The 22,752-nt window shown below is 37.7% G+C and overlaps 1 protein-coding gene across 2 annotated transcripts in view; it reads left to right on the forward strand.

Moving 5' to 3' along the window:
- Positions 1–21,465, forward strand: part of MCCC2 (methylcrotonyl-CoA carboxylase subunit 2) — a 40,613-nt gene extending 19,148 nt beyond the window's left edge. The window contains exons 8-17 of one of the 2 annotated variants that reach the window (XM_061468731.1): positions 3,586–3,650; positions 4,583–4,682; positions 5,608–5,703; positions 6,931–7,003; positions 7,216–7,292; positions 10,183–10,249; positions 10,521–10,677; positions 11,430–11,544; positions 12,752–12,837; positions 21,226–21,465. In XM_061468731.1, coding sequence (XP_061324715.1) covers positions 3,586–3,650; positions 4,583–4,682; positions 5,608–5,703; positions 6,931–7,003; positions 7,216–7,292; positions 10,183–10,249; positions 10,521–10,677; positions 11,430–11,544; positions 12,752–12,837; positions 21,226–21,343 — 954 coding nt within the window. In that variant the 3' untranslated portion in view covers positions 21,344–21,465. The remainder of the gene's footprint in view (positions 1–3,585; positions 3,651–4,582; positions 4,683–5,607; positions 5,704–6,930; positions 7,004–7,215; positions 7,293–10,182; positions 10,250–10,520; positions 10,678–11,429; positions 11,545–12,751; positions 12,838–21,225) is intronic. The other variant, XM_061468732.1, reaches the window with a different exon arrangement.
- The last annotated feature ends 1,287 nt before the right edge of the window (positions 21,466–22,752 follow it).

Below are 22,752 nucleotides of genomic sequence, written 5' to 3' on the forward strand. Positions count from 1 at the left end.
CTGTTGTGAAGTTAGAAAGGATGAGAGTTTTTCACCACTTCCAGGGGAAGATTTCACAACTATCCTCCAATTTAATTTGTTCCTTAGCAACCTGTAGATGTAATGATCCTTATCTTTGTGCGTATAGATCAAACTTTAATATCACTACCTGTCAGCTTTTCTGTTTGGTAGAGGTTTTCATATTCTCACTGAAAATATTTTGCTCGCCCTTGTGTAAGCATCGAAATTACTTCAGATTCCCATAGAAACTTCCATTCCATGTTGTAGCAGATATTGTGTGCCCTGTTCCCCAAAATGTCTCTCCTATATGGAGAAAATTTGATTGAATTTTATCGCTTACCTACCTAAACCAAAACATCCTAAGGAAGCAAAAGAAATTCCCTGATGTTAGTTATAATTAGTCTTGGGATGTGTATGCTAAAAAAAGTGAATTGTAGGTACAGTCTAAAGTGCAAGTTTCCTTGGCCTTCCTTTTAGAAAGGTGAGGAGTAATGACTTCATGAACAGATAGATCTCAGTGGTAAGAGAAGTGTCACAGTAGTAATAATATATAGGGCCATTCTTCTGTACACCCCAAGCTCAGGAATCTGTATCCTCAGTCTTGGTAGCTCAAGATGCTGTGTTGATGTGTAGGCTTCTCCCTCCCATTCCAGAAGCTTCTGAGTCTCTATTCCCCAGATAAAATTTGCTACTCTCTGTGCTCAGCAGTGAAGGAAAGTCTGGTAAGAGGGGTAAGTTTGTCAAATTCATGTATGTTTATGTGCTGGGGACTCTTGTACATGTTAGCCTGATCTATTGTGGGAAATGGACACTTTATCTAAGGTTTGTGTTCATTTTTCTGATGACTGCTAGCTGAAGTAGCTTAAACAGGGGTTTCTTTACAAATGCTCACATATTTTATCAAGACTGTATTTGCAGTCCAGTCTGTTAGAGTTAAATTAACTTTAAGAAAGTTTGTACTATTTAAACTAGTTTGTAGAATGCTCTATTGCACTGCAGTACCTGGGAAGGTGATGAAGCAAGTAATCCTGGAAACTATTTCCAAAACCACTGTAGATAAAGAGTTGAGTGTGAGTTGTCAGCAGTTATTATAAGGAAATCAGGCCTGACCAGACTGATAGTCCTTTATGCTGAGATAACTGGCTGAGTGGAATCAGAGAAAGCAGTGGATGTTGTGTGTGATGACTTTGATAAATCTTTTAACACTGTCTTCTGGAACATCCTCAACAAATTGTTGAAAGTATGAACTAGGTAAATGGGAGTGACGTGGTCTGAGAACTGGCTGAAATGGCTGGGATCAAGCTGCAGGTCAGTAGTATACCCCAGATGTCATTACTGGGACCAGTACTGTTTAAAACATCTTCATTGATGACCGGGACAACAGTACAAAGTTCACCATCAGAAAATTTGCAGATGCTAAAACCTGTGAGGAGTGGTCAAGAGGACAGATGATTGTGCTGCCTCTCAGAGTAACCTCAGCTGGCTAGAGAAGGGGGCTGAATGGAACCTTTTGAAGTTAAACACAGCAGGCAGATATTCCTTGGAAGGAATAATCCTGGTTACCATAACAGGCTTGGAACCAGCCAGTTGGAAAGATGCCTATCAGGAAAGGCACTGTAGGTCCCAGTGGACACCAAGTTGAACATGAGTCAGCAATGTGCCCTTGCAGCAAAGGCAGCCAGCAATATTCTGTGCATGAAGTAGGGAGAGTGTTTTCGGCAGGTGAAGGGTAGTTATCCTTCCCATCTGCTCAGCACTGGTAAGACACATTGGCAGTGCTAGGTCCAACTCTGGGCTCTCCAGACCAAGAAAGACATGGACATATTTGAGTGAGTCAGTAAGGTCCTGAAGATGATGGAATGACTAAAGTTTCTGTTGTATGACGAGAGGCTGAGAGAGCTGAGACTTCTCAGTCTGTTGAAGAGATGGCTTAGGGGGTGTCTGTCACTGTGTGTGAATACCTAGCAGTGGGGAGTAAAGATAGCAGAGCCTGACTTCTCATTGGTGTCCAGTGACAGGCAGGTCAGGAGGCTAGGGGTCACAAACTGGAATGAGGAAATTCTGTTTAGATGTAAGAAAACACTTATATACTGCAAGGGTGGTCATGCTGAACCAAGTTACCCAGAGAGGTTATGAAGCCTCCATCCCTAAAGATACTAAAAGTCACGATCATGAGCAGCCTCTTGTTGACCCTGCTTTGAGCAGGGGAGTTAAACTAGACTGTCTCCCAGGGTGAGTGACGGACTTCACAACTCTGATCCTGTGATTTGGATAAGGAAAACTTCAGTTCTGTGGAAGATGGAAAAGTCTTTTTTGTAGAGTTTCTTAAAATGAATGTCTAGATTTTGGTACTAATAGAAATCAGTGCTCTATTCAGATTTGTTCAAAGTTCTGCAGTAGTCACAGAATCACAATGTTATAACTGCATACTGTTTCAGGTGCGTTGAGAGAGACGTATATTTAATAGAATCATAGAATAGAATCACAGAATCATTTATGTTGGAATACAACCTCAAGATCACCAAGTTAACTATAAACCTGGCACTGCCAAGTCTACAACTAAGCCATGTGTGCCGCATGTATATCTTTTAAACACCTCCAGGGTTGGTGACTCAACCACTTCCCTGGGCAGCCTGTTCCAGTGCTTGAAAACCGTTTTGGTGAACAGATTTTTCCTTATTTCTCATAAAAGTATGTTCTCCTCTTTGTTGTTTGATGAAGACTCAAACTAATTATGTCTCTGACTTAAACTTTCCGTTAATTCGTATCAGAATGTCACACCTGTATATTACATGAATAGCCATTCAAATTTAAAAGAAGAAATATCTATACTTAATTTTACAAACTTGACAGTTTGGAAGTGTGTGTGTTTATATATTTATAACTTTAGTGTACTTCAGTTTTAGGCTGAAAACTTGGAAACTGAAATATGTTTTAGAAATTATTACAGTTTTCTCTTCTCTTGTCTCTTACACTACCTCTGTACTCTGTGAGATGAATAATGGTTTCACCAGCTTACAAGGAATCCTTTTCAAGCATTTATGGTTGAGTGGAAATGCATCAAGAACTGTGTGTTTTTTTAAACATGCAGTAAATGATACTGCTTTGTTTTAAGAAGGAGTTCACTCACTCTTAAATTATCCTGTCAGGTCTAAGATTTGACACATGTAGGATTTAGATTGTGCATTCCAGGTATTTTTACGGAATCAGCATATTTGATCTGAACAGTTTTATGCCACTAATATGCTTTTTAAAGGAAAATTACTACATTGTTGTGTGTTTAATGGAAGATTGAGAAAATAAAAGCTGCTAATGATTAATGGTTAACACTTAAATAAGTAAGTTAAAATTCACAGAAGAGTTTGTGTAGAAAAAGCAGTCAAAGAATACTAAGTTTCAACTGAGGTATTGCTTGTTTGAAACAATGAAGGAAAGGATCACATTTGAAGTTGTTTGTTAAGTGCTAAATAAATTTTGTGAAAATGAAAGTTCAAAGATCTTTTTTATTGCTTTAACTAAGCCAGTATAAATACTAATTCAAGACAGGTGTAGGCTCTAAAGCTCATTTTCCTTTTCTTGTGGTAGGTTAAAGCAGCAACAGGTGAAGAGGTATCAGCAGAGGATCTTGGAGGAGCAGATCTTCACTGCAGGTCTAAAGAAATATTTTCCTAGAGTTAATTTCTTCCATCCTTCAGACCTTAGTAGGGTTGGGGATTGTTTTATTTCGTTTTATTTTATTTTATTTCATTTTATTTTAATCTTCTGAAAACTGTATTTAGATTTGAAAATTAAGATTTCCTGTGTCCTTATCTGGTGCTGATAAATTATTTTATTATAAGAGTAGCACAGTTACCTTATGTTACTCTAGTTAGGATCTTGTCGCCTTCATTTACTACTTTAAAATACCTACATGTCTAATATACTGCAGAATCACGCATATGGTAAAGTTTTCTGTACTGTGTAATACTTAGTGTTAGAAGGATAATACACATGGAGAAAGATTAATGCATTTTGCAGATTGTATCTTTCTTACTGTCAATTAGAACTTTACTACAAACAAGATCAAAATAGTCTGTATTTTTTGTAAAAGAATACTTATCAAAATGAAGAATTCTGTGCAATTTCTGGTTCTAAAATGAAAAGAATATTAAATGAAGTTAGGTATTACTGTACAAAAAATGCTTAATTTCTACTTCACTGGAGTGAACAAAGAATTCTTTTTCGGGGAAGATTATACATTTTTGTTAACATGTTTTCTTTATAGTTTAAAATTAATATTAATATCCATTTTTACTGTGTTTGTCATCTTTTATATTGTCATTTAGATTTTTTTACTACTTAAAGTTGCTATTTTCCATCATGTCTGATAACTTGAATGTGCTGTTCCAAAGAAAATTTCAGGCGTGGGTTTTATTTTGAAAGTAATTTCATATCAAAACATGGAGAGCTGTATTGTAGAATCTGTATTTTAAAGATTAATATAAAACTTTTATAAGTCTTTAAAGTTTTTAAACCTCAGATTTTCATTGTCAGATGATTATTTTTTATAAGTCTTCCTATTGCTGTTGTTATTTACATACAGAAAATCTGGTGTAACAGATCACTATGCTTTGGATGACAGTCATGCACTTCATCTAGCAAGGAAAGCTGTCAGAAATTTAAATCTCCAAAAGAAAGTAGACGTAAGTGTATAGAGTCTAAAACACTGCATTGTTTAAATTAGGAATGCTTTTTTTTGCCTGGTTTATTCAACACATTTTTTATCTCTGACTACAGACACTTTAAAAATGGGAGGTGTGGTTGTTGTCCTTAAAGATTTCTCTAGTATTTTGGTTCTGCATTATTCCCAGTAAAATCACTGGGATTACATGCAAGAGTGAAGTAATTAGAACAGTGCTTAAGAATCACAGAATTGTGCTTTAAAATTAACGCAGGCTTGCAAGATGCTTAATTTAATTTTAAGCCCACATGATCATTCCTATGGACTTAAATACCTGCTGAAGAATCTTTTTTGAATAACATTTTCTATGACTATTAAAGGTATAAAACTGAGAGGGTAGACCTAAATCATGTCATTGTATTTTATTGATTTAAAAATTCCTTGTAGAAAATAGGGTTAATAGCATATGGGGGAGAAATTGCCTTAACTTAATTTGTCAGGAGATGTGAAAGGATGAGTTGAAGATTAAACCTCAGCACCTGAAGGAAGGCAAGATATTGCATTCAGTTGCATGGCAAAAATCTTTATCAGTTTTTTAGGATTCTGCCTACCTACCTAATAGGATACAGGGAGTAAGTAAGCAAATGGAGGACATGCTTAATTTTTGGTAACATGGAAGAAGTGGAGCACTTACGGAGGTATACACAGGAGCAGAAACAAAGGTAACAATAAGTGAGAACATGTTATCAAGCTTTAGTTTAAGAAACTTGATCTTTTTGCAAAATGAGGACAAGCCAGTACATTGGGAAAAATCAGGCATTTTGATGTGGTTGGTGAAGAGAAGACTGCTCAAAGTTGTTGGCAAAGTAATTCTTATTTAGGTTCTTTTAAGCCATAATGTGGACTAACAATTCCGTTGTTTAAATTGTTCTGTTAAATTGCTACAGGTGACTATAGAACCATCAGAAGAGCCTTTATTTCCTGCTGATGAAATATATGGAATAGTTGGCGACCAGCTGAAAAGAAACTTTGATGTCAAAGAGGTATGAATATAAATGCAAGATCCACATGTCCATACATGCATACACTAATTTTTCTTGCAGGAAATCACCCTTTGTGTCATCATCTACAGAAATCTTATTTGGGGTACGGTTTTGGTTGTTTGTTTCATCGGTTGGTTTTGGTTTTGGTTTTTGTGTCTTTGGTTTTTGGTTTTGTTTTTTTTCCCAGCAGATCCATTGCTGTGGCAATGACATGTTAAAAATGTAATGCTTTTTTTGATTATACTTTTAAGAAGGATGAGCAAAGATGAAAGATGGTTTACATTCTGAAAAAGCTGCTAGACAATAGGGAGCTTTGCCTTCTCAATACATTATACAGACCTGCTGAGTGATACAATAGCTTTCTTTTTCTGTTAATCCTATGAAAGTAAAGACCAAATATTTAAAGATTTATGGAGTATAAGGAAGACAAACAATTTGGTCCTCCCCTAACTACATACGGAGAATATTGGACACTACTGCAGGTGTAGTGTAATTATTTGCCCGAGTACCTTCATTTGAGACCATATATTTTCTCATGTTTTGCATAGATCCCATGTTCCGAGCCCATTTAACTACCAACCAAGTAATTGTTTTAGGAAATGTCTTAGTATGTACCTTTATTAAAATATTTTGTCAGAAATTACTAGGATTTTTGCTTTGTATTAAGGTGAAGAAAAGCAAACACTTTTATTGAGTCTAACACTAAACTCTCAAAAGTTGTAATAGCTTGCTATCAATGGATCTATATTTATATGAAATGGCTGCTTTGCCTCTCAGAGGAACCTCTGAACAGATCATCATTATTTTTGTATGTCACAAATTTAAGAAAAGCTAAAAATAAACTTTTCTCTGAGAAAGTGGCTTATGGCTGTGTATTTTTTTTCTCTTTATAGATGTCAGTCTATTGATGAATGTTCATTATAAGCAGAGGTAGCATTTTCCTTTAAAATTTAACTAATATGGAAACTTTGTTTCTGTATAATTTAAATTGTTCTTTTAGAATATTCTTAATTTTGAAATTCCATTTTTTATCATCATGTAGATAAATCACACTTAAAAAAGTAAATGGGCTTTGCCTGCCATCCAAGACTATTTATATGGTTGGCTGTTTGATGTTCTTTAAATGGAAAGCATTTATTTTAAGTTATATGTTAGCATGGTCTTTCCATCTAAACAAAAGCTATGAAGGATTTTGAATTTAATTTTATTTTTCTACTTTTCCTTAAGGTCATTGCTAGAATTGTAGATGGAAGTAAATTTGATGAATTCAAAGCCTTGTATGGGGATACTTTAATTACAGGTATTTAGACATATATTATAATTATTCTGTGTATGTTCCCACTGGGTTTGCAGCTGGATTCATTCTGTTTGGCTCACCCATTGATATTCTTAATAACATTTTTCTTTTCTTCAAAAGAATATTATTTTCTGTTACCAAGAGAAAGACTAGCTTTATACACTATGGTAAAATAAATATATTTGAAAACTTGTAAGTTTATCTTTCTCCTTCAGGATTTGCAAGAATATTTGGTTATCCAGTAGGAATTATTGGAAACAATGGAGTTCTTTTCTCAGAGTCAGCAAAAAAGGTAAATAAATAGATTATTAGCTTCTTTGCCACTGAAAAATGAAACTTATGATGTATGACTTAAAATCATAGAATAATTAGGGCTGGAAAGGACCTTAAGGTCATCTAGTTCAAACTCCCCTGCCATGGGCAGGGACACTTCACACTAAACCATATCACCCAAGCCTATGTCCAACCCGGCCTTGAACACTGCCAGGGATGGAGCATTCACAATTTCCCTGGGCAACCCATTCCAGCACCTCACCACCCTTACAGTGAAGAGCTTCTTCCTTATATATCCAATCTAAGCTTCCTCTGTTTAAGTTTTAACCCATTACCCCTTGTCCTGTCACTACAGTCCCTAACAAAGAGTCCCTCCCCAGCATCCTTACAGGCCCCCTTCAGACACTAGAAGGCTGCTGTGAGGTCTCCACGCAGTCTGCTCTTCTCCAGGCTGAACAGCCCCAACTTTCTCAGCCTGTGTTCATACAGGAGGTGCTCCAGTCCCTTGATCATCCTCATGGCCTTCCTCTGGACTTCTTCCAACAGTTCTATGTCCTTCTTATGTTGAGGACACCAGAACTGCACACAATACCCCAAGCGAGGTCTCACAAGAGCAGAGTAGAGGAGCAGGATCACCTCCTTTGACCTGCTGGTCACGCTCCTTTTGATGCAGCCCAGGATATGGTTGGCTTTCTGGCCTGCGAGTGCACACTGAGGCCAGCTCATGTTCGTTTTGTCATCGACCAGCACCCCCAAGTCCTTCTCCACAGGGCTGCTCTGAATCTCTTCTCTGCCCAACCTGTAGCTGTGCCTGGGATTGCTCCGACCCAGGTGTAGGACCTTGCACTTGGCATGGTTAAATTTCATAAGGTTGGCATCAGCCCACCTCAGAAGCATGTCAAGGTCCCTCTGGATGGCATTCCTTCCCTCCAGCCTATCAACCAAACCACACAGCTTGGTGTGGTTTCTGATTTCAACTTGATGTTGAAACGAGAAACTTTTTAAAATATGAGAGCAGACTGGCTCCACGTTTTTCATGTAAACATGAAATACCTTAATAGGCTGTAAAAATTAGACCTTATTTTAGAAACAGTGTCCTGTAGATTTTTCTGGTATGAAGTCAAAAGGAAAGGTCAAAGATAGATCAATAAAAAATATAGTTAGAAAAAACAGCATTTGAATTTGTGTGACAACACCACAAATGAAATAGTAATCCTGGAATTTATAGCCATTACAAGAAAAGTCCATGGTGATTGTATAAATTACCCTACTAGTTATAATTCCTAGCCTGTAATCTGTGAAATACAGTAATTTATTACTGGACAATTTCAAACTTGGATTCGTTACCAGAGGTTTAATTTTTATCCTTTGAAGCAGCAGTTCCTGGCTTAGACTGAGTGAAAATGTGCATTCTTACCAAATTTTTTCAAGAAATGACTGTCAGTTGAATTTTTGTCATAGCAATTATATATGGTAGTTTTGTTCTTGCAAGCTCCTCAAACTAAGGGCAAGGAAATTGGTATTGAAAATCTATAGGAAAAAGGAAGCTGTGAGAGATATTTGGAGAAAGGCAGTAATTTATGTGATTTATTGATGTGATAAAATAATACATGAAATTGAGTTTTACTTACTGAAGGAATACTGTCAACTTGGAGCACTGCCTGTAAGTGACATTGTTTTAGGCGAGCATTTGCTTTAACACGTATGTTTCCAAGTTGAAAATAACTCTTTGTATTTCTAATACTGTCAGTAATTTTGTGATCACTTAGTGCTGCAACATTTTTCCTACCAATGAAAATAAATAAGGAACATTCCTCTCCTGACTTTTGCTACCATATCAGTACTGCAAAAGGAGATGGCAATGTTTCATTTGGTTCACTTCTGGTGAGACCTTTGTCCATGATGTTGGTTCTGTAAGCATCATAATCTAACAATATTCCTTTTTTTTTCATCTGGCATCTTTGTAATACATTAGGATACATCTTTTTCCTGTGATCATCACTATACTTTTCAAATGCTTCTCTGAAAAAGCTACCTAAGGGTTATGCTGTGTGATTTTTCTTTTTTGTTTTCATAGATTTTGCTGGTTTTGTATTTTGAAGGTTTTTTTTCAGTTGCTACATTGCTACATACTTTTATACATATATATATATATATTTACCAGCAGTGTGTAAATAACCCGAGGAACTTTGTTGATTTAGATTATTTCTGGTTGAAACAGTGTTTTTCTAGGTTTTTTTTTTGTTGTTCCTAGGGTAACAGTTGGACTTGATGATCTTAAAGATCTTTTCTAACCGAGTTGATTATGTGATTCTGTGAAACAAAAACTTGGAATCAACTATTTGCATCTTTTCTAGGAAAATGATCTTTTCTTAGAAAATGGGGAGAAGGCACTTGCCCTGAGAAAAAGGAAAAGAACAATTGGTCTGCCCATGAGTGAATGGTTTATGTGGGCCTTCACCTATTTCAGAGAATACTTTTCTTTTATGCAGGAAACGGGAAGATATTTTTTCTCACTGGTTGTCTTAATTGCTACGACACAGTCCTTCAACACTCAGTATCAAATGCCACACTGTGAAGCTGCCTGTGGTTTTAACTACATATTGGCTGAGTCAAAACAGTTCAGCCTTTCAGTATCAACAGTAGTGCTTTTTAAGGATGTAATTTCTGCTTCACCCTTGAACTCGCACATTTTTGGCATGTTCTTCTAGAGTGAACATACGTTTTGCAGTTGACTTTGTATGATGCAGCACTTCATGATGTAAATAGGCTTGTGGACTTCAGTGGAAAGAGACTTGCGACGGTCTTCAGATTGCTGGTAGAAATAGCTTCACTTATTCAAGTTTAATGGCTTACTCTTTTTTTTATGTTTTGTTTTGGGTTTTTTTTCCTTTCTTTTCTCTCCACAGGGTACACATTTTATCCAGTTGTGTTGCCAGAGAAATATTCCCATTGTGTTTTTGCAGAATATTACAGGTGAGTAAGCTCAGTATTTTGAAGTTTCACTGTGTTGCAGGTTTTGTTGTTAACTGTTGAGGCTGTAACTTTTATACAGCATCTTGTGTGCTTTGTTGCATCTGCATCTCCAGCCTGTTCTGAAATCAGTCTGTCAGCAGCTGGTGAAGGCCTTGCTCTACTATTTGTTCTTCATTTTTTCGGCATGTGCTATAAAGCACATAATATGACATATAACATATTATATTAATATAAAGTTATTGAGCCTTTCTTTCATATTGTGATTCTTTAGGTTTCATGGTTGGCAGAGAATATGAAGCTGAAGGGATAGCAAAAGATGGTGCCAAGATGGTAACTGCTGTAGCTTGTGCCAATGTACCTAAAATAACAGTAATTATTGGTGGTTCTTATGGAGCTGGAAACTATGGGATGTGTGGAAGAGCATATAGGTAAGTGTTACTTCCAGTTATGACAGGAGATAAGACTAAGGTGAGAGAACATATCCTGGAAGTACCGTTCTGGTACTTGCAGAAGTTATGCTATTTGGAAAGCAAAACAATTTTCATTGAATACGGTCATAAGCAAAAAACAACCTGACTAACCTGTAGAGGTTTATAGGCTCATGATTAACCTTGAATTAGGTGATGCAGGAGATCTAACATGTAAATGTGTTGACGTGCTTTTCACCCATTTCCTCTTGGAGGAAAAAATGTATAATCCTGAAGAGTCACTAGCTAGTTTGGGCTGGTTCGTTATTCTGCATTCATGTGAAGAGTACTGCCTATGTAAAAAATCCTTATTCACTTTCATAGATCTGTTTTTATGAGTAATGTTTGCAGAATCTGTAAGGATTTTTTTTTTTATTCCCTTTGGACAAGAGTCACATAAATTTTATTTTCATTTTTCAAGGTAATACTTTTAAAGAGAAAAATTCTGGAATGGTGGTGGGTGATGGTAGTGTTAAATGAAGAGTCTCAAGAAAGAAATAATTTTTTAAGGTGCCTGGATATAGGAAATAAACAGAGCTTTCGTATTTTCAAACCTAATGCTGCAAGGACTGAAGTATGTAACTTTGCAGTCTTTAAAAACAATACACTGTAAGATTGTCATGCATAAAAATGAATTCTTGGCTGAGTAAGAAGTATTTCTTTACTATCCAAAGGCAATGTCTTATTTTGGTATTTAATATGTATTTTTTTAGTCCAAGATTTCTATATATGTGGCCAAATGCTCGCATATCGGTGATGGGAGGGGAGCAAGCTGCAACTGTTCTAGCTACAATAGCTAAGGACCAAAAAGCAAGGGAGGGAAAACAGGTACATCTTTTTTCTTTCATTTACAGTAATGTCATTATTATTTACCCTTTCACTGGAGCTGCTCACTTCTTAAGCTAGCAAAGAACGTGACAGAGTGAGACTCCAATGAACTATCATTCTCTGGATGCCACCTAGTGCATTGACAAACTTGAAAGATTTGTGAAATGTTACCTTTTACACCTTGTAAATGTGAAGATCATTCATTACATTCTTGTCTGCTTAAAAAAGAGGAGTATTTTTCATATCATCCACTTTTGTACTTTGTGCACCAGATTATTAGTTCTGATGAGCAGCCAGGGGTCCTCCCTGGTTTGGGAGAAGGCAGAGGAATATGTGAGAACGAAGTGTCTTTCCATTTACTTCTGAATTAGGCAGTTTTACAGAAAGCACAACTTCAAATTATTCAGTGACTGACAGTTATGAAACGACAGGAGAAGTCTGTAGAGGTTTCTGGAAGGTTTTGACTCATTTCAGCATTTTAATTGAAAATTACTGTATTTTGTTTAATAATCTTTTCTAGTTTCTCTGTACACTCTTTTCTGCTGTGTTTTTTAAATTACATAGTTTGTGTTTATACTGTTGCCTTGATCTTGTAGGTGATTTTATTATGATGTCTTAAAACTTGCTTGTATTTTATGTATTCATAATAGGAAGCATTATCTCAACAGTTCTGTTTTCTGCATGTTACTTGAGCTTTCCATGGATAGAATATATTCATCTTCAGTTCTCTCTGTCTTGATTTCCCAAATCCCTAAGATGGACAGAATGAAAGCCAGAAAGAAGTTTGAGAAAAATAATTGTGGTTAATGTCAGTAAAGTGTTTTCGAAACTTGAAAATTTTCTGAATTACAGTGGTGACCACTCTAGATCATAGAGAAACCCAGTGTTAGAAAAGCATAGACTTGTTTTGTTAAAAGATCTTGCCAAAGGCAACTCAGAATAGGGTTTGTTGAGTACAGCATTTTTTTCAGGAGTTTTTCAGATGCTAATACCCAATTATTCTTATACTCAGTTAAGTATATTTTTACAACTCCTTTTCCTACCCACAGGTTTGAAAAGTGGTGTTTTAATTTCATTGTCAAATACATGAAATTGATAACATCATGTAAAAAGGGGTATAATCTTGGATGCTGCATACAAAATTCTCCTGTCATTGTAGAAGAAAATATTAAAGAGTATCTGTTTGTTTATTTGCCTGTTTTTTTAGTTATCTGAGGCAGAAGAAGCAGCTTTGAAGGAGCCAATCATTAAGAGGTTCGAGGAGGAAGGAAACCCTTATTATTCCAGTGCAAGGTAACATATAAATGACTTTTCCGAATCTTAATTGTAATCACCTGACATAACAATAACAACTAAATCTTGGTGCTGAAGAACAGAAGGGAGCAATCTGAAACAAAGATGGTGTTTGATATACAGGAGTACAACAAAACAAGCTTCAAATAGATGTTTTATCTGTCTTAAAGACTTTGTATAGTCTCTCTTCTGTGCTGTTTCAGAAGAAACCATGCACTTGTAGGAATTGTTCTGCTGGTTCTGTAAGTAATGATATGGTAGCATGGAGTTTATATTCTAAGTGTTTTGTTCTGGATAAGTTTTATCATTCTTCTCAAAGTCGTATTTGGTCACCATTCAAAAGCCCATTGAACAGTGTAATGAGTGGCTGCATGTATGTTAGGAAGAATTAATTCAGTGGGATTCTGCAAGTTGAAGAGACCAGTGGTAAAGCAGAAGTTCCAGAAAGACCTGAAACCATTTGCAAATCTCAGGTCGTTATCTTGGTAGGTGACTGTATTGGATGATTCAGGTCATTGGCTGAATATATGTAGCATATTTATGTTTGTTGGGAGGTCATTTGCAGCATTTTGTGCTCAGGTTAATGGAATATTAGTAAATGCCTGGGAACTAGTGAGGCTCATGAAGCAACATGGCATCCTGGCATCCTCTGTCAACTGACTTTGGAGGCTTTCTTGGCCTCTGATTGTTACTCTACATCAGTTTCATCCTGTCTGTACTAGTCTTCCAGTACATTTTTCTGCTTGTGGAATCCAAAAGCCAGTTCTGCACAGGCCCTGAGCTGCTGCTGATGGTAGAGTTTAGCATGTAATAACGCAGCTTTGCTGTGCCTCTGTGGCTTCTCATTTTGCAGAATATATATTTATATGTATATTTATATAACTGTGAGTCTGTCTGGTTTTGTGTAGCTGAATTAGAGATACTCATGGTTTTCTTACATGCTGGCAGGAAAGTCTGGAAACAAACTAAGTACAGAGTGGTTGGGATTTGATAAATTTTTATGTGGGCATCATGGGCAGAAATTGTGTGAACAAGTGGGTGCAAGGTAGGCTGACAGTGCTGTAAAGATGCCAATATGAGAAGGAGTTAGGGGACCTTTTTATGTAACCTGGAAACCTAGCTGCTTAATCTTGCGTATGACAAACTTGATACAGCAGCAGTGAGCTCCTTTATGAATTGTTTATCATGATCTAAAGGAAGATATAAAATTAATGATAACTTTTACACTGGTTTCTGTTGGAATAGTGTGATTAACTGAAATCATTGTACCTGGGGGATCTATATTCATTTTAATGTTTAATCAGATTAGTGTCTTTATCAAATGGAAGCTCTTGCCATTTTGCCCTGGCTTAGTAGGATACGTAGCGCAGGGTTTATGGATTCATCTAGGCAGGTTTCAGTGGTGCTGCTGTATAGCATGTGGGTCATGGATTTAGTAGAGGTTTTAGTCTCATCAGTGTTTGGTCTCTGCTTGTGCCTATGTGGTAGTGTTGCAGAGTCGTAGATATTCTCAACTTCTTGAGGCTTTATGCATGTGTACAAACCCCACTGCTACTAAGTTACTATGTGTTACATGTTTTTTCATGTAATGAGTGAGGTTACTTTTGTGAAATCCTGAATTGTTATTGACACAGAGTTTTTGGTGGAGCACTGGTTTAGAATTTTTTTTAATATCTTTTTAATTTTATATCTTTTTAATTGATTTAAATTTCGTAGGGGTTTCCCCAAATTGAAAGATGGTTTCAGCTGTTAAAAATTTCTCTCTCTTACTAGCCCTTAAAGATTAAGCCTAGTACCTGTGTCACAAAGGCTTGTGCCCTGACGCAAGAAGGAAAAATCAAAACACGTATTGTGTTTGAATGGTTTGATTTATTTCCTTTTTTATATTTGTTTTTTTTCAATATGTTCGCTGGAAACACAGTCTCTTTGTAATTGTGAATGAAAATAATTGGATATATTTATCATACTGTTTATTCAGTATATATCAGTGATACAAAAACTTGCCCTCTGCCTGAAACCAACAGACCATTGTCAGTATTTACCACAGTAAATTACTAATCTGCAGAAAAATAGTTTTACATGTAAGATTAAGTTTGAAATAAGATAAAATAAAAAAGTCAGATTCTAAGTTTTTAATGATGTCCAGTGATTTTTAGACAAGAAACTTTCTACTGAGCAGTTTCTACCAGTTCATGTTTCCAGAATATCTGGCCATTTTGTGAAGTTATGTTGCAAATCTGGAAGGCATCTCAGGAGATAGCCTAAGGTTGCCTAGCCTACGGGTTAGGAAATGCTAATTAATACTAGACATCTTGTCCTTCACTTAAAAAAGCAGGGTAATTATGTACTTCTTACTGTGCCTGTAGCTTGGAGAGGAAACTTAACATGCACAGATGTGAGCTAGCTGAGAACTAGTGTGGGTCTGGGTTGCACATGACTGGGTTCATGTGATGCTGTATTCAAGCTAATAAGCCCAACTGAGACATGAAGTCAAATGTCAGAGCTGAAATCCTGCTGAAGTTCATCTGGCTAAAAGCAGGGAAAGTGAAATGCCCCTTTTCACTGAAGAGTGCTTGTGAGAGGGCTAGCGCAGGTCAAGGCACTCCAGGCTGTTTTCTCTGTCTCTTCAGTACATGTAGGTACAGTCTGCATTGTCTAGGAGCTCTTAATTGCTCTCTGCTGTCTGCTAGAGATAATTAGGTATATGATTAGATATTCTCATGTTTTCTGCTCTGATTTCGTGCTTTCCTGCCAATATTATGACATGTGTGGCTTGTTCCTTCATTTATTGTTAACTCCTAAGCAAGAGCTCAGACTAATAGCTCAAAAGTTTTTGTTACTGTGGAATAGGCTGCCCAAGCAGAGACAATGAAATGAAGTACGATTTGCCTTTGCAGCAAATATACATGAAGGAGGGATTTAGCCACGTGGCACCTTGAAGCCAAACCATTTGTCAGCCAACATCAGCAGCTGCTTATTGGCAAGGATTTGCCATAGGTCAGGGAGACAAAGTAACCTGTTCCCTTTCCTCTAAAGGATGCTTCCTGTCTGGCTCCAAGCATGGTAAAAGGAACAGTTGACTGTTGACCAAGTGTCAGGGTGCTGTATTGAAATTGAATCTGGATAGCCTTAGTTTTGTCAGAGCTAATTGGATCCCTCCAAAAGAGCACTCCAATAAACAGCTTTGCAGTGCTGAGAAGAATGAATGATAAATGGGCAGAAAGACTGCTGTCTGTATTGCTGCTCAGATGCAGCTGGTTTGGAGGCTCCCTCAAGCTGTCCTCACTCCTAAAATATGGGACTAGTCTGCCTCACCCTTCATGTCCATGGAGAAAGATGTGACTCTTCCAGTTGACTTCATTAGGCTTTGCATTAAAATTTTAGCAATAGTAATGAAAAGGAAGGAAAATGCCCTAGCGATGTTTAAAGTATAAGCAAATTTCCATATTTACTCTGCTTCTAAAATTTTGCTTGTAAATTATAACTTGTTATATGTACAGGATGTCAATCGTGTTCCCTGCAGTTGTGTTTTCTAATCAAACTTCGATCAATTATTTGATTAGAACCTTTCACAGTGAGCAGTTTTAATTAACGGGAGTTGTTAGGCAGTACCCTTTTTAATGAGTTACATCAATCTGCTTGCAGGTTTCTAAAAGGATTTCAGTGAAATGTTGAGTTTGCATCTTAACAAGTTACATGAGCATTTCACTTTGGGGAACTTTATTTCTTTTACTCACAGTGTCTCAGTTGCACATATTTTATGAGTGTAGTTGTGACTCATGTTCTAGCAGTGGGGTTTTAGTAGATAGTTTAATTATTAATGTTACATCCCAGTAGAGAATGTAGTTTCCTTTAAACAAAGAGAAGCAGAAGCCAGGGGTGACCGTATGAAAGCAGCTTGACTTCTGTGCAACATAAAATCTTTGTGGTTGTCGATATAAGTTAATTGTGTTTTACAAAAACAATTCTGCCATTAAAACGTGCTTCATATTTGGAAGTGTTTATTACAGTGGTAGTCACTATGAAGCTGCAGCTTGGAAGGTACTGCGTTATGTTGGTGATTCTTTCTTATTCAATTCATCCCTGCCCTCCCCAGGCCTTTAGCAGACTTACTAACACAGTGTCAATTCCTTCATTCAGTTTCAGTGTGTTTCATAAATAAGAAAGTTATTACAAGTATTCAGTAAAAAATTGATACGCAAACAAACCTGTAACAGTAAAAAAAAAAATTTGCTTAAAAATAGAAATTACTATCATTGAAATTCTTCTTACAGTTGTTTTTTTTCACAGTCCTAAGAAAACAAAGGGATTGTGGTTGCTTTGACCTTACCAGACTACTTTGCTTTTCACTATTAACAGGTATCTTCTCCATCCCTTCAGCAGATTAATCTGACAATTTTCATAGAATCATAGAATCACAGACTGGTTTGGGTTGGAAAGAACCTTAAGATCACCTAATTCCAACCCCCTGCCGTGGTCAGGGACACCTCGCACTGGACCATGCCACCCAAGACTCCATCCAACCTTGCCTTGAACACTGCCAGGGATGGAGCATTTACCACTTCCTTGGGCAACCTGTTCCAGTGCCTCACCACCCTCACAGTAAAGAACTTCTTCCTTGTAGCTAATCTGAACTTCCTCTGTTTAAGCTTGAACGCATTCCCCCTTCTACCACTACAGTACCTGATGAAGAGTCCTTCTCCAAGCTGAACAGCCCCAACTTTCTCACTCTGTCTTCATACGGAAGGTGCTGCAGCCCCTTGATCATCCCCGTCACCCTCCTCTGGACTTGCTCCAACAGCTCCATGTCCTTTTTATGTTGAGGACATCCATCAAAAGTAAACCAAGATTAACATACGAGAAGGGGGGGGGGGGGGGGGGGGGGAAGGAATATGTATTAAACTCTGGTAAAGCACACTTGATGATGTTGAAAGTATTGTAGAAATACTCTGTCTTGGCCAGTCTATGATGCTAAAATATATGAGTAGGTATACCCACTATCTTGGGGAAAATAAGAGAATTTAAATAGCTCTTAAGTAAGTCTTAGTAAAATCAATTTATGTGTGGTCCTCTGGTTATTTTGAATAAGAGCTTCTGAGTGGTTTTCCTGTATGGTAAGAAGCACACACTCTGAGTTTCTTTTGAATGGAGTACTGTTGAAATATACTAGAATATTTTAAGGAGTTACTACTTGCAGTTTAAAGCTATCTAACATTAGGAAAGGAATTATTGACAGGAACCAGACTACAAGAGCTTATACAATGCACTTATCCAGAATATGATACAGACAATTCTTGTGCATTTTCTGCAATAAAATCTGCTGATAGTACCACTTCTGTGCAGACGCAAGTGTGGCTATTAGAATGTTCCAGTGCACAGTTTATTAGTCCACTAGAAAGGAGATAACTGAGAATCCTAAACTGAGAACAAACTAGATAGAGCTAGTTTCCTTATGTTTGTGATTTGGGTTTATAGCATTTTTTTTCCCCTTGAAAGAAGTTGTTTGTTTGTTTTTTTTTACCAGACTTCTTTCTTTCTACACTGGTTGGGACCTGTCAGTCAGTTATTGTCACAGCTACTGGGGTATAAAATTTCTTCCTTCATAAAGCATCATTTTGACCAGTTAACAGTGAAGTTTTCCAAACTCCTTTCTTCTTTTGTACTTGAGCTTTGCTCTTGTGCCCTATCTAGGGTAACAAGTCTTCTCTACCCTGGGAGCTGCACCATGATAAGATATACTAGAATGTTCTTTCTCATTTAGGTAAGCTTTACTCTCTCTGCTAGTTGGAGAGCAAGCTCCTAGGCTGAGTCATGCCTCATTTTGTTACAGGTGTCTTTTACTGCAATTCCACTTTGTGCATCCAAGGATCAATACATGTATTTGTTGTAAAATAAAAAGCATGTCAGTCTCTTAATATTTTTATCTGATTTGATGAATATTAACTTTCACAGGAAATGGCAAGGAAAGCAAGGATGGAAAGTGTCTGCTGCTGCCTTGAACTTATCAGCATGTGTTTATGTACAGTTTGCAGTCCTTTTTCTACAGGGGATGAGGTTGGCACATTTAGTATTGAGAGAAGAGTGCAAAATGTGTGATTTCTTGTCTAACAGATTTTTTTTTTCAGTTAATCTTCAACAATAGTCAATTTGCAGCTGGAAATTTGTGGCTGGAAACTTCAATTAGGAAGGAATGGATGTGCTTTCTCTTGGTGGAGTCAGCCTTAGCTCCCTTTTCATGACCCTTTCTTGCATTTTTAAATTTTCCATAAACAAACAATTAAACATTAGCCAACACTGAAGTAAGTTCAAAAAAAGAATGCAGATGGGATGGAGGAGGAGCATCACTGTCTTAACCAGAGATACTGTGTATATGTTTTGCAGACCCTGATTACAATGCATGCTTATTTCAGCAAGACTGGGTTGCAATGAGCAACGTGGTATCTTGTTTAAGTATTGTGCTGGGGAGGTAGTAGTTACACAATATTTACAGTTTTGTGGCCTGCTGGGAGTTTTGACATGGATTTTCTTTTGGGTAGGGTACAGCTGTCACAGAGAACTGATGCCACAAGTATTTAAATTTTCATATAATATCAAAGAGACTATATACAAGTGTGTTTGATTCTGGGGACTTGGGGATTTGGTAATTGCCTGTTCATAATTTAATTGATTTCAGGACTGAGTTAAGAAGGATAGTTGTTTAGAAATGGCCTTCAGAAAAAATAAATACCACAAATACTGGAAATACTTGGAATTTACTCTGGTCTTTTAATGATGAAAGAATAAACATTTATTATTCTCATCTGGCAGCTGAACTAACCTGAGTATTGTAAAAAATACTATAATATAGTCTTTAAAATACTAGCATTCTTACTAGAAGAAGATAGGTAATTGATAAAAGGTCATTGTCCATTTAAATATTAAAAAAACAAAGAGGGCCTCTTTTCTCTAAGGTGGTGATTTCATACTAAAAAGAAGTATGAATAATCTCATTTGAAATATGTAGACATGATGTTCGCATTTGACACTGTCCCACACGACCTCCTTGTCTCTGAATTGGAGAGACATCAATTTGATGGATGGACCACTCGATGGATAAAGAACTGGCTGGATGGCTGCACACAAAGAGTTGTGGTCAATGGCTCAATGTCCAGCTGGAGACCAGTAACGAGTGGTGTCCCTCAGGGATCGGTGTTGGGACTGGTCTTGTTCAACATCTTCATCGCTGACATGGACAGTGGGATTGAGTGCGCCCTCAGCAAGTTTGCCGATGACACCAAGCTGTGTGGTTCGGTTGATACGCTGGAGGGAAGGAATGCCATCCAGAGGGACTTCGACATGCTTGCGAGGTGGGCTGATGCCAACCTCATGAAGTTTAACCATGCCAAGTGCAAGGTCCTACACCTGGGTCAGAGCAATCCCAGGCACAGCTACAGGTTGGGCAGAGAAGAGATTCAGAGCAGCCCTGTGCAGAGAAGGACTTGGCAGTGCTGGTTGATGAGAAAATGAACTTGAGCCGGTTTCAGTGTGCGCTCACAGCCCAGAAAGCCAACCGTATCCTGGCCTGCATCAAAAGGAGCATGACCAGCAGGTCGAAGGAGGTGATCCTGCCTCTCTACTCTGCTCTTGTGAGACCTCACCTGGAGTATTGTGTGCAGTTCTGGTGTCCTCAACATGAAAAGAACATGGAACTGTTGGAAGAAGTCCAGAGAAGGGCCACGAGGATGGTCAGGGGACTGGAGCACCTCCCATATGAAGACAGGCTAAGGAAGTTGTGGCTGTTCAGCCTGGAGAAGAGAAGGCTGCATGGAGACCTCATAGCAGCCTTCCAGTACCTGAAGGGGGGCTATAGGGATGCTGGGGAGGGACTTTTCATTAGGGACTATAGTGATAGGACAAGGGGTAACGGGTTAAAACTTAAACAGGGGAAGTTTAGGTTGGATATAAGGAGGAAATTCTTTCCTGTTAGGGTGGTGAGGCACTGGAATAGGTTGCCCAGGGAGGTTGTGAATGCTCCATCCCTGGTGGTGTTCAAGGCCAGGTTAGACAAGGCCTTGGGTGATACGATTTAGCATAAGGTGTCCCTGCCCACGGCAGGGGATTTGGAACTAGATCTTAAGGTCCTTTCCAACCCTATTATATGATTCTATGGTTCTATGTTCTTCTTTTGTCCAAAATTTCTTTTAGGAGACAGATTCCACAGAGTGACACATACCAGTCCATTGCGTTAATAGTTAAGGTTAATTAACTCCATGTCTTCAAATATAATTTAGCTCTTTAGTCCAATTTCTTTAGTATAGCCATTTCCAGCTTCATGTGCTTGAAGACCTACCTACTGTGTGTGTTGATATCCTTTATAATGATTGCTTGATTTATTTGTTTTTTTTCTAGATTATGGGATGATGGAATTATTGATCCAGCTGACACCAGACTGGTTTTGGGCCTTAGCCTCAGTGCAGCATTAAATGCACCTACAAAGAAGACAGAATTTGGGGTTTTCAGGATGTGAACTTAAATGTATGCTCATCAGAATTGCCTGTGTATATTTTAATGGGGTCTGGAGGGCAGACTAACCACAATGTCGATGTGATTTAAAAATAAAGATTTATGCAATGCTGGTTTTAATAGGAATATTGTAATTATTTATTTACATTGAGCAATCATCACATGGAACTGTTGGGACAAGTCCAGAGGAGGCACAGGAGGATGATCAGGGGACTGGAGCGCCTCCCATATGAAGACAGGCTGGGAAAGTTGGGGCTGTTCAGCCTGGAGAAGAGAAGGCTGCATGGAGACCTCATAGCAGCCTTCCAGTATCTGAAGAGGGGCTATAGGGATGCTGAGGAGGTACTCTTCATTAGGGACTAGAGTGACAGGACAAGGGGTAATGGGTTAAATCTTAAACAGGGGAAGTTCAGGTTAGATATAAGGAAGAAGCTCTTTACTGTGAGGGTGGTGAGGCACTGGAATGGGTTGCCCAGGGAAGCTGTGAATGCTCCATCCCTGGTGGTATTCAAGGCCAGGTTGGACAGAGCCTTGTGTGGCATGGTTTAGTGTGAGGTTTCCCTGCCCATGGCAAGTGGGTTGGAACTTGATGATCATAAAGTCCTTTCCAACCAGAACCATTCTATGATTCTATGATCATCCAGTTCCAACTGGATATATATAAATATATATATATATCCAACTGTATATAAATATATATAAAAAATATATATATAAAATGTAGCCAGGGAGACAAAAGTTTTCAGAGCCTGAAATGATTGCTATTAATAGCTTCCAGTAAGAAGAAATGCTCTGTATTTTCTCCTGATTCGGTTGAGTAATCAGTTCAGGCACCTGTTGCTTTTCTGCTGTCAATTGTGGGGCATCACTTTCCCCCAAGTGTTTCTCCCAAAGCCATAAGGAGTACTGCCTTTTTCTGCTAAGAAAATTGATCTCTTTGGAGTATTTTTCTTTGAATATAATCTTCCAGTGAGACTGGTAATGAAATAATTCTGAATTGGAGACAGTTAACAGATAATCCTGGGATACAGATAACGGAAGTAGATGGATTTCAGAGGATTCATACTTCTGAGAAAGATTATTCCCTATAACTTGTTATGTCTAAAAGGACAATTATTTGCAGTTACCAAAATTGCTTCCTCTAAATATGTGTGCAGACCATGTCAAAACATGTCTCTGAATGAATAAGCATGTTCTGCCTTAAAATTTACCTTTGGAAACTTGTTAAACAAATATAATTCGTCCACACAGCTGTTTGTATCCACTCAGCCTGTTCTTGTTAGGGGAGTTACAGAACCAGACCTCCTTCCCTGCGGATTAACCATTCAAGGAATCACTAGCGATTATTGCTCCCCCACTGCATAGCAGACTACTTTGGAGAAGCTTTTGCAGGTTAGCATGCTGTGCTTCGTA

This window comes from Pezoporus flaviventris, unplaced genomic scaffold (genome assembly GCF_033815535.1).
Source record: "Pezoporus flaviventris isolate CSIRO_AGI_PZ_B2104156 unplaced genomic scaffold, CSIRO_AGI_Pfla_v1 ptg000050l, whole genome shotgun sequence".
Taxonomy (NCBI): domain Eukaryota; kingdom Metazoa; phylum Chordata; class Aves; order Psittaciformes; family Psittacidae; genus Pezoporus; species Pezoporus flaviventris.